This window comes from Balearica regulorum, chromosome 2 (assembly GCF_011004875.1).
Source record: "Balearica regulorum gibbericeps isolate bBalReg1 chromosome 2, bBalReg1.pri, whole genome shotgun sequence".
NCBI classification, from domain to species: domain Eukaryota; kingdom Metazoa; phylum Chordata; class Aves; order Gruiformes; family Gruidae; genus Balearica; species Balearica regulorum.
Window position 1 is genome coordinate 151957204 of NC_046185.1, and position 16140 is coordinate 151973343.

The 16140-nt window shown below is 38.6% G+C and overlaps 1 protein-coding gene across 1 annotated transcript in view; it reads right to left on the reverse strand.

Moving 5' to 3' along the window:
• ARHGAP12 (Rho GTPase activating protein 12) overlaps nt 1–16140 on the reverse strand; it is a 79076-nt gene that overhangs the window by 17596 nt on the left and 45340 nt on the right. The window contains 5 exon segments of the mRNA XM_075746529.1: nt 719–800; nt 2428–2442; nt 2444–2487; nt 5225–5299; nt 9227–9352. Of these exon segments, the coding sequence (XP_075602644.1) occupies nt 719–800; nt 2428–2442; nt 2444–2487; nt 5225–5299; nt 9227–9352 (342 nt within the window).

Genomic DNA, 16140 nt, shown 5'->3' on the forward strand with positions numbered 1-16140 from the left:
ACCTGCAGAAGTAGGTAAGCAAGCCATAGATAAAAGCCATTTCTATACCTACTAATGTAGGAATGCAGCTGGATAAATATCGCTGATTTGATTATAGTGCCATTAAACTACAGGTGATATAAAAATTGAATAATCATCACCTTCAGTGTGATGTTTCTCTTTAGGTCTTCACCAGACATCAAAATAGATACAAATACTTGTCAAGCACTATGCTGATACAAAACAAAATAGGGAATCTAGCAAGGCAAAGACTAAATAAGACAACAATACTACATTATTCAAATAGTCCAACACAACAAGTGTCAGACTACTTTATTACATGTATCACATCCAAAACTACCTGAAGTTTATGAAAAATATCCAAAATGGTAAAACAAACAAACAAACAAACCATTCAGACAAACATATTAGTAAGAAAACCAAAAATATTTGGCCTGGAGCAAAAAGTTCAAGCTTACAGGGCACCTGAATATCTCTTTATCAGTTTCTTATCAAATTTAAAAATCTTTCTGAAATATAAGAAAGTACAACTGGTTTTCTTCTCATTCTACATCATAATTGTTACATTAAACTATTTTCCTGCTAACTTACCCACATTCATTTTTTTTAAATTACGCATGAATATCGGTAGTTAAGCCCTGCAAAGAAGGCGGCTTTGATTTATTGTGCTTTATGTGATTAACACTTAAATGAGGATGGGAGTTGTTCCTGAGCTTACCCAGCCAGTTCCACTTCCTTGGGTTTTAGTGAACAGCAGTGATGAACCTTGTAACACTGCCCATGATGACATCCAATTCTTTCTGTAAATATTTGTAAATAAACATAAGATGAATTGACATTGAAAGTAGATATTTAAACTGTCAATCATTGTTGCCCAGCTGACCTCTATGTTAATATGCTTAACCATATATATATGGTCATTAGTGCCATCAGTAAGTCATAATTGCTATCATATTTATAGAAGGGAACATATGTTAACAGTCCCAGCCTGACCATCAAAGTCTAAATCAAACAGAGCTAATTAGCAGTAGAAGCAGTTCACCAGGAGAAACACCATACAATTTTAATTTCAAAGGAGCTAATCTGGAACGCTCAGTGTACTGTGTACTTAGTAGATTATGCCAAAGTACTGCATAATTCTGAAACTGATTGATCACATCTAACTGGGATGCAAGTGTCCTACGTTTATGCAATAAGCTCATTTACACTGGCAATAAAATATTGGCTACATATCTAAAAAATGCAGAAAAAGAACAAATGAGTTGTTCCAGCTATTTGCTTGTATGCCTAAGTACCCGTCTTCCTGAAGTTAAAAAAAATAAATCCTGACAAGCCCTGACAATCTATTCCATTGCCCAAACATGAATCATTATTCAACAGCTCTCAAAGCAACAGGATGGCCATACTGCATCTTTCTATACAGCAGTGCAGTAATCCAGATGGATGATTCCAACATAAATAGTGAGAGTGTACTGTACCCGCAACAGCTTACGTGAGCCACTGCCTACTCTTTCCTACCAAGTTCTTCGGAGCAGCTCTGAGGAACCCAACCGCGGGTCAGATGTGCTGCCCAGCTGCACTGGACTAGGTCAGAGTAGCTCTGGAATATTAGCTGGGTCCTGACTATTTAATTCTCAGGAAAAGCATGCTTTCGTGTATCAAAAATCTAGGAAAACACTGAACTAGATATAACACAGTTTTAGACCTAAAAGATTGAATTAAAAAATTAAAAGTAAAAAAAAGTAAAAAAGTAAACCTAAATTAAATCTGAGGATGTGCCACACATATGCAGTATTTACACTGAATCTTTGCAAAACACCAGAAATGTAAGTTAGACAGTATTACTTGATTATACATTACGATTTATAAAGTAAATGCCTGCCTGTGAGGCAGAAAAGGGAAGTTAGAAATGAGGTCACTCATCACCTAATAGGAAGACCAATGTTGGGCGATACATTCTGCTTCAAACCCTTCACAAGTAGAGTGAAGGAAGAATTAGGGAAGCACGTGACACGTACACTCCTTCGAAATTAAAGGAGATGAAGTGAAAGTCTGAAAGCCCCTTTTACACCAATTCTATCTAAAGAACAAGACAAGCTAAACTATAGAGATTTTCTCTTAAATAAATAAATCAAACCCATTTTCAAAAGCTGTCGCTCATTAGTACACCTTCAAGAAATCACTGCCCTGTGTGGAGCCCTGGCATACACGAGCCTCTGGCTCTCTCAAGTCTTATCATCATTATCTTTAGCTCACTGGGAGAAACATATACTTTGGGATAAGGAAACAATTTTCCTTAGAGGTTTTCTTGTAGGACACAGTAAGACAAAAAGTAAGAAATTGCAAAACTCAGTATGCTGTCCTTATGAAAGTCAGATTCCTTACACAAACCCTTATGCAACATGCACTTTACAGGTCAAGACTTACCGAACTTTCTTCCATTTCTGTAATTTTTGTCACATTCAATAACCCATACTTCTCTTGACCCTGTAAGACAGAGTAAGACATAACAGATATAAAAGAAAATCTGCTTCTATTGCCATCCCAGCACTGAATTAACCCCTCAAATAATCAATTTCTGGCAATGAGCCATCTTTGCCCATGTTTAAGAAATTGTCTTAAGTGCATGCAGAAATCAGCAAAATCAAAATTCCTCTGGGAAAGTACTCATTACCATTAAGAGGGTAAACCGCCTAGGTTCTTTGGACAAGCCAAATTAAATCATTTGTGGTACCAGACAATGGAAGTTTTAAACGTAAATCTATAATGATTTGTGTAATAGCACATTAGTGTTTGTGTCCTTTACTGAGAAAGGACATGGCTGACAAACAGCCTAAATTCTCTGACAAAATTCTTCCAAGTTATTTTAGCATAATTGCCTACTTTAAGTAAAACATGGTTGAAAAGCACAAAATATTAACATACTCATTTCAAAAACAGATGAGTGAAACATTTCTTTGATGTCCTACTTTTTCTTATCCTCAAGCAAAATATTAGAATTTTAAACTACTTAATTATGTCTTGTTGATGAAAATCATTTCTATTGCTATGCCTCTGTACAAATTTGGAGATCAGTCAGTGATTTGTGGAAAAAGAATACCGCTGAACAAGAAGGGTGTTTGCAAGTTTCAAATATTTGGAGTGAATATTCTAGTTTCTATGCAAAAAATAATAAAGGAATGTTTGAAAAAAAATATTCTAGGATGAAAAGGAAAACCATCAGTTTTATACCATTTGTGACTCTCAAGATGAGGTACCAAATTCTATCATTTTTCCCTGTCACCTAGCCTTGTCCTACCAGTGAATGGCGCTAAAGGAATGTTAAATTACTTTTTTAATCAATTCCTCTTCAGTAACAGCTTGGAACAGTTCCTAATTTAAGAACTAAACTATTAGTTGAACCAATCAACTAGGGAAAGGATCCAAATTAATTTTATCATAACAAAAATGAATGTCCTCAATTCTAGATCCAATGAAAATAGAAGATATATTCTCTTCAGCATTCTCCTCTAAATCTCAAATTTAAGTGGACCATAACTTCAGAATACAATATTGAAGAGAAATTTTTTTGCTGGAATACTGTGACACCACTCTTCGCAAAGACATAGATCGGTTTTTCACGAACCTTAAAAATTTTACCTGCATGTTTCAAGCACTGCTCATAAAATACAAAAAAGACATGTTTTCAAGAACAACAGCGTTTACCTGGTGGTTCCGCTGTTATTTTGATCCAATGGTAACTGCTACTCTCACTCATCTAGTATTTCCATTGGCTGGAATGCTTTCCCAAGCCAGTGATGTATATATTATTTTCCAAAACTGGTGTTTTCAATAGAAGAAATGAGTCACTTCCCTCCTCCACCCCCCACCCCCGCCAAATTAGCCCATTCTTTAGATCACTTTATTTGTGACCCACAAAGACCACCACTAAGAGTCCTATGCATTGCACCCTTCTAACAAATCTTTGGGTTTAGTAAGTGGAATGGCCTGTCACCACCTTTCACAGTGACTGAGCAACCCATGCCCAATTTCTCAAATAAATTATGGTTTTAATAAATTACTCATAGTGGAACCAGTGGGCATGCTCCAGAGAAGAATTATTGAGAAAAAGTATCATAATGCCCTACTTAGCAGCAACACTAGGGGGTACTAATGGGAAAATTAATGTAATTGGGGAAAAAGAAGTGGAAAGCAAGTTAAGACTCAAAATACACAAACATTCACCAGTTTTCTTTGTAATATTTAAATCCCCAGGGACGGTTAAAGAAAATACAGATTATTTTTTCCATTATCTAAAGCAGCAAATGAGTTCTACAAAATACAATTTTAATAATTCAATGTCTGAGCCATATTTAGAGAAATTAGAACACATGCAGCAATAACTGCTTGTGTGTAAAGCTACCAACTATGCTTGCTTAATAAACAATGTTCATTTTATTGTGGAAAACTGTTTGAAGAGTTGTAAGAATGGATTAGCATGAATAAGCCAGAGAACCATTCCTCTGCGTGCAGAGTAAGAATGAAACAGGAGTTGTGCCCTTAATACCCTGAGCTACCTACTAAAGGGCTGCAAAATTCACAAGACACATATTTCAATACAGTTCCAAAATTTAAAAAGGTTAAACTTCATTTTTTAATTATTTCCCACTGTTTAAAAAGCAATGATTGCATTTCAAATATAAACTGAAGCAAAAATTCTGTTTTGCATAATGGTTTAACAAGCTTAAGTTTTCCTCCCAGTACTTATTCTACCAAGTCAAAAAGACATAGTTTATTTATGCCAGGTCCTCTATGTCTTTTCAAGGAGACTGAAACACAAGTGAAAAAATAGAGATATCAAATACTACAAACTATTACTGACTACTGACAGTGAGACTTTGTGGAAAAGGGGAGTTTGTTTCTGCTTTTAGCTTCCAAGTTGCTAGGTGAGAAGACTTGACTGTCAAAGGAAGTAAACCAAGTTGTACATAATTTGACATAACTTTATTCCACAGTGAGTTTTTAACTTAATCTCCTATCGCCAAGCTGTATTTAAATCAAAGACATTTACATTTTTTCTGAAAGCACAGTTGGAAGCAATGCATTCTTTTTAAATGTAAAGCCTCAAATACTTTTATCCCATTGTTTTTCTCAGCAACAAGCAGGCTTACCCTCAATTCTCTAATCATGAATAGCCCAGTTTATACAGCATCTACTTATCTATTTAAACACTTTGCATACTGACTGTGGCTTGATGCTTTGGTGAAGAAGGAGAGGACTCATTTTCAGGAAAACTGGCCTTAGCAGCAGTTGATGATTCCTATAAAATTTGAATAGGAGACGTAAGTTATTACCTTTCTTACAATTCTTTTATTTTTTTTAACCCTATAGACACTTTCTCTCTCTCTTTATACACACTCACACATTACAAAAAAAAATATTTACTTTATTTAAGCATTCACGATATTCTCAGATAATTATATTATGAACCTGCTTACTAAACAGTATTCTTACAAGATTTACAGACAATACTCAAAATGGCTTAATTAGCACATATCCATTTAAAAAAAATGTAATACATACTGTATCAACTTAAAGCAAAGCTTTCATCCATATTAAGGGCTAGATTTTTTGTAAGACATTGCTATCAGATTATGAAGCACATTTATAATACTAACTTATTATAGGGCACCATATAATAAACACGAAGATTTTAAAGAACAGATTATGTCTCTGTGTGGTTAGCAAATATAAGATTAATACAAAAAATTGTTATATGTGTAGAAAAGCATATACCAGCTCCATTAATTTTTGTGAATCATGATCATTAATTTCCTTATAATCAAGCACTGAAAATTTCTGGAGATTCAGGTTTTTCTTTTAAACTAGATGTTAACTACAGACCAAAAGAAAGTACTAAATCTCTGAAAACTAGAAGAATTGCCCATCTGGAATAGAAAAGAAAAGAAAAAAAAAGGGGGGGGGGGGGGCATGTTTGTTTCCTCTGAAATAATGATTGCTTTGCACAAATACACTACTTCAAAATCTGGTAAAGAATTTCAAATAGAAGAAAAACATCACTTGTTCTCTGTTACTGTTAAAACATTTCTCCCCCTCCCTCTTTTTAAATTCCCTTGATAGCTCTCCTAAATTCAGTTTGCTTTTCCAGCATTACAGAACTCCGAACACTCGGACTTCAAAATTTACTTGTAAATCTACCTACAGAAGTAGCCCACTAGTTCTTTTAGTAGCACAAAACCAGAGAACATTAGCAATCCTAAGAACAGCCTAAATATTCATCTTTTTAGATGGGGGAGGATATTCAAATTAAAGAAAATCAACACTGTCCCTCCCAGGGGGAGGGGTTTTTTCCCCCCCCTCTGCTTATCAAAATTTTTAGCTGACTGCTATACATATAGGTATGTGTCACAGCCAAGAAACAGTTAACAAGTACATTTGATATCATCGAATTCTCATCAGCCGTGGCAACCCATACTTTAACTCTGACACATTTCAAGCACTCTTTTGACTGGCCTATTTTCAGAGAATGGAGTTGTGATGCTTTTCCACGAAAAACAAATGAGGACAATAAAAAGCAAGTAGCTTCCCTACAAGTCAGCTAAAAAGCTAACTTGGGTTGATGTGCCTATCCAGCCAAATATCAGTTGTTTTTCTTTCTATTTCATTCTGAATTAGAGATAGCTTTCATATACTAAGCAACTCTGGAACAAGAAATCCTGTATTTCTGGTCATGAACTATTCCCTTTCCAGATACCAATTTAAAGTAGAATATATAACAGTGTGCCCTGCCAGTGGTAATAAAACAGGTGCATCAATGCACTGAACAAATTTTGTCTTTCCACAAAACACTAGCTTATTGCTCCACTACACATTTTTAATTTTCTCAAAGCATTAACATTGTGCTTTTTTATGACCTATGTGGTCTCCTTACCATTAAAAAAAAAAAAAATGCATGCTGCCTGCATGTTTTTGAAGCTGTTAAAGGAACTTTAAGCTACTGACTTAAGACTTGACAAGTGTGGTTCATATATACAGTTTCTTTTGGTTATTATACTAGGCATGTGTACACTTTCATGTTTGCTTCACTAGGTTTAAGGTCTTGGTATCTGAACACTGGGACTTGAAGAAAAGTAAACAGCTCTACTTATTCAATGTTTTACAAGAGCTTCTTCATTCAGTGCAGCACTACATAAAGATTGTTCCAAAACAGAAGTAAATCTTATGCCAAAAAATAAAAAGATAAGGCTTCCTTTAAAAGCAAGGCCAAAACTTGAAGCTATCTCCAACAGAACTGTTCTTGCCTGTGAAGCGTAAACTGCAGATGAGGCTACAAGTGTCCTCTCAGCTTTGGTTTATCAAGACTCTGTCTAGGCTGTCTCATGACAGTACAGAAGGATGCTTAAGGAGGAGCAGGGAGGGACAACGAGCAGCAGAGGGACCTCGGAATCGCTCGAGCTAAACTAATGCGTACAGGTGCGAAGTCTCCAGCCAAGCAGGGTCCATTGCCGCCTCAGCACCACGTATGATATATTCTAAACTGACGGCTCAAAAGCTTAAGATCAAATCCAATAAATCCTATTCTGAGGAACTAAGTCAACTCATGACAACCCACTTTCCTACACTCCGTTTCAACAAGGAAAGTCATTAAAATGTACCGGAAACAACAGGTCAAGCAAAATAACATGCCGGGCAGCAGATCTATTTCATTACAACTGTTTGTTTTATTCATTATAAATAGCAGAACACACTACTGGGGGGCAGGGGTGTGTGGCGGGGGATGTGTGTGGAGAAAAGCTTATGTATTTCTGGCTCAAGACCGGCCCCTGTTTTAAAATAAATTGACTGGTCTGTGATCTCCAGAGAGAATCACAGTGACATACAGACACTGGTTTAGACTCTGCATTATCCAACTGAAACTAGCAATCCTCTAGACCAGGTAACGCCAGAGAAGCCTCCAGAGCTAGGAGCCTAGCCAGGTCAGACACCACCAGCCCTGCTTCTCTTTGGTCCTTAGTTCAAAAAGCCTTGCAGAACAGTTTTGTCCATTTAAGTTTGTCTGACATCTGTGATTACACATGCCCACTTATAGGCCCTTCTGCCATACTCCCAAATCTAGTGATTTCATTTTTCCCTGTATCTTTAGAAAAAGGGAGCTTGCAATGCCATTTCCTGGTATCTGAGTAGCCTGTGCTACGATTTCAGCATCACAAAGTATTTCCGTTTCCATGAATCTCAGGATGGACTGCTGCAAAGTTACAGAAACCAGCAAGTCACCACCCTACAACACCCGTTCAGTTCCTCCCAGCTCAGATCAGATCAACTCTCCTCACCCAGGGGCAGAACGTCCCAGCACAAGCAGAAACGGTTGTGACAAAAATCAAGCCAGAGACAGGCAGAGGGAGAGCAAGGCAGAGGTTCTGTCTCCTTGGCCTAAACAGCCCAAAACAGACTGTGGAGAATATGCCCTAAGATTGGACGGAAAACGGCTTTTGTTGCTACAGACCCACAGCTCTTTTGAGACTAAACACCCAGCTCGGCTCCGGACAGGATCAAAGCCAAGCGTTACAGCACTTTGAGCATTGTCCTTTGGCCTTCAATAACAGTATCACAACCCTGCTGTAACCCCGCACAGCTGCTCCTCTCTCCTTAAGATATCACAGTGGAGATCGATGGAACAGACATTTAAAGGGAAAAATCCACTATATAATACTAATTTTACATCTTTAAGGCATAGTTTTTACTTCAGCAAGTGCAGCTTTTATTTCAATTCTATGAATATTTCAATTATTCATCTGCAATCTTTAAAGTGTATTCCTACTTGGGGTTTCCTACAATTAAAATGTTCAGGCATGAAATATCACTATATCTTATATGAGAACCTCACCTGCATCCGTAATTCTTGAATTCAAACCCAAATTACACTCCATAGCCTAAACTGAATTGGGAGATTCCCAATTGTAATTAAAATGGTTGTACAAGCTAAACCCTGAACTAACACTAGTTAACATACTTTCAAGGATAACAAGAAAAGAGTTACTAGTCGTGAAGTAACAGGAGCAAAGTTATCGAACAGCCCTTGCTTTTGCTGAACGTTATACAAAATGATACAACAGAATATAAGAAAAATGAGATTTCAGAAATTCACGCATACTCATTTCTGTTAAATTAAATACTTCACACATCAGAAACAGTTGGTATTCCAGCATGCTGTTTAACTTGCTCCTACCTTATCGTTGGTGTCCAACACAATTGTGCTGTGCCTCCATTTTGTTAAAACTATTGGTTCTTGTAGCCTCCTGTCCAGACTCCTACTCTTTATTATATCTCTCTGCTGCTGTGGTGAAGCATTATACTAAAGAAGAGAAAAATCAAACTATAAGTAGAATCTAATTCATGCAAACAAAACTTGGATATACCACTCATACACCTTAACAGTGCAAACTGTCAGATTCCTGATGTCACCCAAGGGTGTGAGATTAGCCGTGGTTTTATTTTGTGTTTAGTCTTCAGACCTGTCCTCTCTGCTGTAGTCCTCTCCGAGGCAGTAACTAAGACTGGCCTGTTGGGATAATACTCTCCACTGGCAGAGAGATGTTCCATTTCTTGTGCAACCAGCTTACTGCTGGTTTTCAAACCAATCAGCATATTGAGAACCACCACGGAATCAGAATAAATACACGATTTAAATATTCACATTTCATATTGCACTGACAGTACCACATCACCTGTCCAGCTATTGTGTAAGAAAGGAAAACCCTATTATCCTGCAGTAAGGTATTTAGATTGAGAGTTATGGTTGCCTGGATATTATTCTCTTTTACCCAAAGGTTTGGGATGCCTAGGAGAGGAGACATGAGGGAAGGACTTACTTTTTCAAAATAATCACATCAAATTACTTATAAAAGGATTTGCCAGTGTGGAATGTACATAAGCATGGAAAATAAATATTTAGCAGGAAATAACTTTAAGAATCAGAGGTATAATAGCCAAGGAGGGAATGAAGTTATCACAACATAGGTTTTCTAATAACTCAAGAGCATGTAAAGATGTATAGGCTGAGAAAATGTGAAGGTCATGAAAAGGACCTAGCATTTAATTATATCTCAGCATTGTAGCATACTTATCATTAGTAGCATTGCCATTTTAAATCATCACCACCAACACTGAGGTAGCATTATAAAGAATTATAAAAATATTTCAAACAAAGTTTAATACTGAAAATACAAACAAGAAAAGACAACATCGATGTACGTGGGTTGTTTGGGGTTTGGTTGGTTTTTGTTTTTTTTTTTTTTAAAGTCATTAAAAATCTCGCTCTCTCTATTCAGCATCAGAAGACCAAAATCTGCACATAGAAACATGGGGCAGCATTTGCAGAGTCATGTAAAGGACTAAAATCCACTGGGTAAGAAGTAACAGAGGACAGCCAAGTGCCCTTTTTATTTAAAAAGGCTAAAGCAATAATCTTTGCAAGCACACTGAGTTCTACAGTTTTGCTACTGATTCCTACTGTAAGCTCAGAGTCTCAGATCTTCAACAGCAGAATAACCTATAACTATGCCTACGAACAAAGCATGGCAAGGTTTAACCTAAGTAACAAAAATGCTAAATTTAAGCTAAATTGCATAACACAGTTACATCTATTGCCCAAATAAAGAACCAGGATTACTAATGCCATGGCAGACTCTATGCTTGGGCTAGCTTTGTATTTTACTATGAACAGAGTTAATGCTCCAATAAGTCAACAGATGCTTAAAAGGTAAATAACTATGCACAAGAGTTACAAAATACTCCCAGGTGAATAGGTCTTGCAGTACTGGAAATAAAGTTTGGTAGGTCATGTACAGAAAGAAATGTATTAGTTGTCATCGCAGGAATTCAGTTCTGAGATTGCACTGACTTTGGACGGGGTTCAGCACGTTTACATTCACATGACAACTGCTTCCATACAATGGTGAGGTTTAAGCAACTCTGTCCCCTTGTTAAACCAAAAGCTGAACCACCATTCATGCTGCAAGGAATTTAATACCAGCTTACTTTCTTGTTACAGAAATACCCACTCTGCAGATGCAACTGCAACTCAAACTGTGGCAGCAAGCTAAGCAATATACAGCAAAACTGCCTGCCCATACTACAATTGAGTTCTAAACAATTTTCAGTGAAACTATGTCTAAATCACAGAAGGCTGCCACAAACAGCATTCCTTGCAGCAGTTCTAACACATTTAAGTGGGCAATTCAAACATATTTCTTGCTATGAAATAGAACCATTTATTTCAGAAATAGACTTACACTTCAGTGACACTGGTGAATATTATTTATGGAAAACCTCCATGCACTTTCCACTTCAGTAACTCAAGGAATTTAAGTTTAAACAGTCAAAGACTTAAAGCAATTCATCTTGAATTTAAGTCTATGTTCAGAGTTAGGATATGGGCAGAAACCTAATTACAGGTGATTTGCATTTAACAGGTGCCTTTGATACCATCGCAAGCCATCAGGAGTTAACCTATCTAACAGACAACCCCATCTTAAAGGGGAAAGGACCTGTAAAGTAATATGAAATTCTAGTTCTGTAAAACTTATTTAACAAAAAAGCAAAGCAACAGTTTATGGAGCTCATTAACAAAGCACTGCTAACAACCCAGGAACAACTGAGCTATATGCATCTTAGCAGCTTAACTAATTTGCATTGGTGGTACAAACAGCATTAGTAAACTGACAAGTCTTTAAAGGGAACATCTGATTTTTTTTGCCCTATTTTCTCACAATAGAGGTGTCAAGCAAACTTTTTTTTGCTCAGGTGTTTATTTTTTGTTTTATTCATTACGAATAGTAGAACACACTACTAAGGGGAGGGGGAAAGAAAAAGCTTATGTATTTCTGGGCTCAGGACCGGCCTCTGTTTTAAAATAAATTGACTGGTCTGTGATCTCCAGAGAGAATCACAGTGACATACAGACACTGGTTTAGACTCTGCATTATCCAACTGAACTAGCCATCCTCTAGACCAGGTAACGCCAGAGAAGTTTCAAGCTAGGAGCCTAGCCAGGTTAGACAACACCAGCCCTGCTTCTCTTTGGTCTGCCCCCACCCAATCTGCTCAGTTCAAAAAGCTTTGCAGAACAGTTTCGGGTCAGATTCACTTACTTACGCTCTATAGGACTCCTTCCTGCAGAGCTGTTGCCTCCTCTACAGGCATTTACAATGATATTTCCCCACTGTTTATTAGCAACAATAAAGCAACTAGGTTGGGCTCTCCTTCCCTCACACAAAATCTTATTTTTACATAACTCCAAGCAGGCTTTCTATGCCTAAGCCTTGGTGTAATTTTGAAGACAGAGATCAGGCAAGGGCCGTACAATGCAATAAAACTGACTGATTCAAGACTACTCATTGCCTGGTAGGACGATCTGTACTACATCATGTGCCTTAATAGCATCTTCTTAGGGTGCGATGATTATTTTCTTAATTCTAAAGCTTTTGATAATGTAGCACAGAATTCCAAATATACACACTACTACCCCTTGAAAATTCTCTACAAACTTAATTTTGCCCCATTACATTAACCCCTTCAGCACATCAGTTTGTTCCCATTTCATTGGGAGCATCTCCTACCAGGATGGGAGGACATGAGCAAGTTGTTCCTACTCTGACTGCACGCACCAAGTAACACAGACTTCTTGTAACAGCTCTTGGCATGGGGTAAGGACACCAGTGGTGTAAATTTAGGTCACACAAGTTTATTTTAATTGCTGATTTTGTTCACTGTCTTCACCAGCTGCTTAAAAGCTTTCTTTGCCTCGGTGTAAGATTTTTCAACTGGCCGAGTGATTTATATTTAATTCGAACCTGATATGTCACATGGCTCAAGGCTCTGTCCTAGCCTAATTGTGACTGAAATAAACATAACACCTCTGAGTTATTTGTGGTATTGTCCCCATTCTTATGGAGATGACACAGATCTGTCAGCTTTGAGAAACAGAAAAAAGATTCTTCTTAGTTTGCTTTAAGAACATCCTCAGCCAGATGAAAGGAACTGGGTGGGTGAAGGGAGAAGAGAGAAAATCAGTAAAGACCCAAAGTTAAGCATTTTACCTTCTTGCAATCAGAGATCAAACCAGCAGCATTTACAAATACTCTGATATCCTAGAACCCTTTAGCGCCTTGTTATCTGCAGTCATCCCAACAGACTGTTTGAAACCGAAGATTTTTTTTTTTTTTAAATTTAAGTGTTGTCTTAGAACAAAACCACTCTTTAATGCTACTACTGTCACTGGCTTTGGATAAAGTTTTTTGATGCTGCGATGTTACAGCTTTTGCTTTGATCAACTACATCAATAACATTTTTCTTAAACCCACATAAATAATAAAAAATTAATTTTTGTCATTTTATGACATTTTATTTGTTCCCTTCCTTTCTCTAGGCAAAGGAGATTCCTTGTTCTCTGCCACAGAACATCTGGGTGGTAGCAGCTGGAGGCACCAGCTGCACTACAGGAACAGAACCCACACAGAACAAGGAGACCACTGGGACAAGCAGCTCTCTCTCAAACATACACATGGCTGATAGACACCTCTGGATAACTCACTTTGGACGTCCGTTGCTTCACTTTCTAAGCCTCAGGATCACTAAGACTGCTGGTCTTTGAAGAAGAGCTCCAAATCAACACTGATTGCCACAGGTCCTGCTGCTTGCCCAAGGAAAAGCTGGGGGCACTCTTCCTCCTCATTGTGGTGGGTTGACCCTGGCTGAGGGCCAGGTGCCCACCAGAGCCACTCTATCACTCCCCTCATTCACCAGACAGGGGAGAAAAGGTATAACAAAAAGCTTGTGGGTCGAGATAAGGATAGGGAGAGATCATTCTCTAATTATCATCACGAGCAAAACAGACCGAACTTAGAGAGGGAATTCATCTTATTTCTTACTAAGCAAAACAGAGTAGAGGAATGAGAAATAAAACCAGATCTTAAAACACCTCCCCCCACCCCTCCCATCTTCCCAGGCCCAACTTCAACCTCCGCCCCCCCTCAGCAGCACAGGGGGACGGGGAATGGGGGTTACGGTCAGTTCATCACATGGTGTTTCTGCCGCTTCTTCATCCTCAGGGGAAGGACTCCTCTCATCGTTCCCCTGCTCCAGCGTGGGGTCCCTCTCACAGGAGACAGTCCTTCACGAACTGCTCCAACGTGAGTCTCCTCCACAGGGTGCAGACCTTCAGGAGCAAACTGCTCCAGTGTGGGTCCCCCACGGCTGGAGTCCTGCCAGCAAACCTGCTCCACCGTGGGCTCCTCTCTCCATGGATCCACAGGTCCTGCCAGCAGCTTGCTCCAGTGTGGGCTTCCCACGGGGTCACAGCCTCCTTCAGGTGTCTCCACCTGCTCTGGCGTGGGGTCCTCCACGGGCTGCAGGTGGAATCTCTACACCCCCTCATCCTTCCTCCATGGGCTGCAGGGGGACAGCCTGCTTCACCATGGTCTTCACCACGGGCTGCAGGGGAATCTTGCCCCGGCGCCTGGAGCACCTCCTCCCCCTCCTTCTGCACTGACCTTGGTGTCTGCAGATGTTCTTACATCTTCTCACTCCTCTCTCTGGCTGCAAAAGCTCTAACCATTTTTTTCCCCCTTCTTAAATATGTTATCACAGAGGCGCTGATGGGCTTGGCCTTGGCCAGCGGCGGGTCCGTCTTGGAGCCGGCTGGCATTGGCTCTGTCAGACACAGGGGAAGCTTCTAGCAGCTTCTCACAGAAGCCACCCCTGTAGCCCTCCCCCGCTACCAAAACCTTGCCACGCAAAACCAACACACTCATCATCTTATTTGGGAGGAGAGGAGTGAGGTGGGAACCACCAAACACCAGGACAAATGAGGAAGACCAGACCAGGCCTCTTGATTTCTCAGGTTTGTCATATCACTTGCACTTTTGTCCTTAAAACCCATCTAGATCCTCATATCTGCTGAGACTATCTCAACTTTTACCAAACAATCCCAAATTTTATGACAAGAACATGAAGATGATTCACTGTCGCTAGTGATGATGTTTAGTGCATTGACTTACAGCAGGTACGAATGCCAACGCACACAGTATGTTACCTCAAATCAAGTAGCACTGCTCAGAACAAGACAAATTTCCCATAAGACAATCAGACTCTATTTACATGTTCTCATCTTTATTTTCTTTCAGCATTTGATCGCATGACATCTTCCTGGTATTACCTGCACTGTGTTTTATCGTAATTTTTTCAGATAACATGTTCTGTCTGACAGCATTCAGGTACCAGCAAGAAAATCATTCACCTGAGTATCACAACGGAGTCCCCTGAGCTCATATTCTATGTTTGCAGTGCACAGAGAGTGAATTAACAGACTGCTGGTCTATTAAGACTGCCAAAAATTGAAGCTCCTCTACCTCGCACTGCTTCTGTGGATACAGTGAGGGGAGCTAATACTGCAGGAACTTCTGAGAAGAGAAAGTGTAACTGCAGTATCACAGTCTGTAAATATTAATATCAAAACTATGAATTCACTCCAGAGGCTTATAGTATACGCATTTTCTTTCAAAGTCTATTCTTGGATCAAAGAGCTCAGTCAGAGGATGGCCAAGCATCATGCTGATTTGTCAGAAATATCAGCCTAGAATTGCATTTTGAAAATTTGAGTGACCATTAATCTCTAATTTTATCAGGTTGTACCCTCTACCTCCCCTTTGAGCTATTTATTCAATATTTATTACATAGTTTTCCTAATTTTTTTGTGATTTTCATAGATTACCTTTTTTAAACTTTAGAAATTAGAGTTCTCATTCCTGAGATCAATTTATCTTCAGCCTCCCCCCCACTTAATACAGATTTGTCATTTGCTTAAATTATAAAACTCATATTAGAAAACTAGGTTTTTGGAATAGGGTTGTAGCCTTTCTCAACATAATTTAGATATTCATTCACTACACAGGAAATAAACGTATTTTATCACAGTGATCTACACAGGAATGAACTTTTATTTGGTGGTTTTGTGGTTTGGGGTTTTTTTTAATAATTGGCAAGAACTAACAACTGAACACAGCAGAATGCATAGGTATAGGAGAAAACTCAAAGTCTTTTGCAAGATGTAGTACAAATTATGGTTAAAGATTATTATCCATT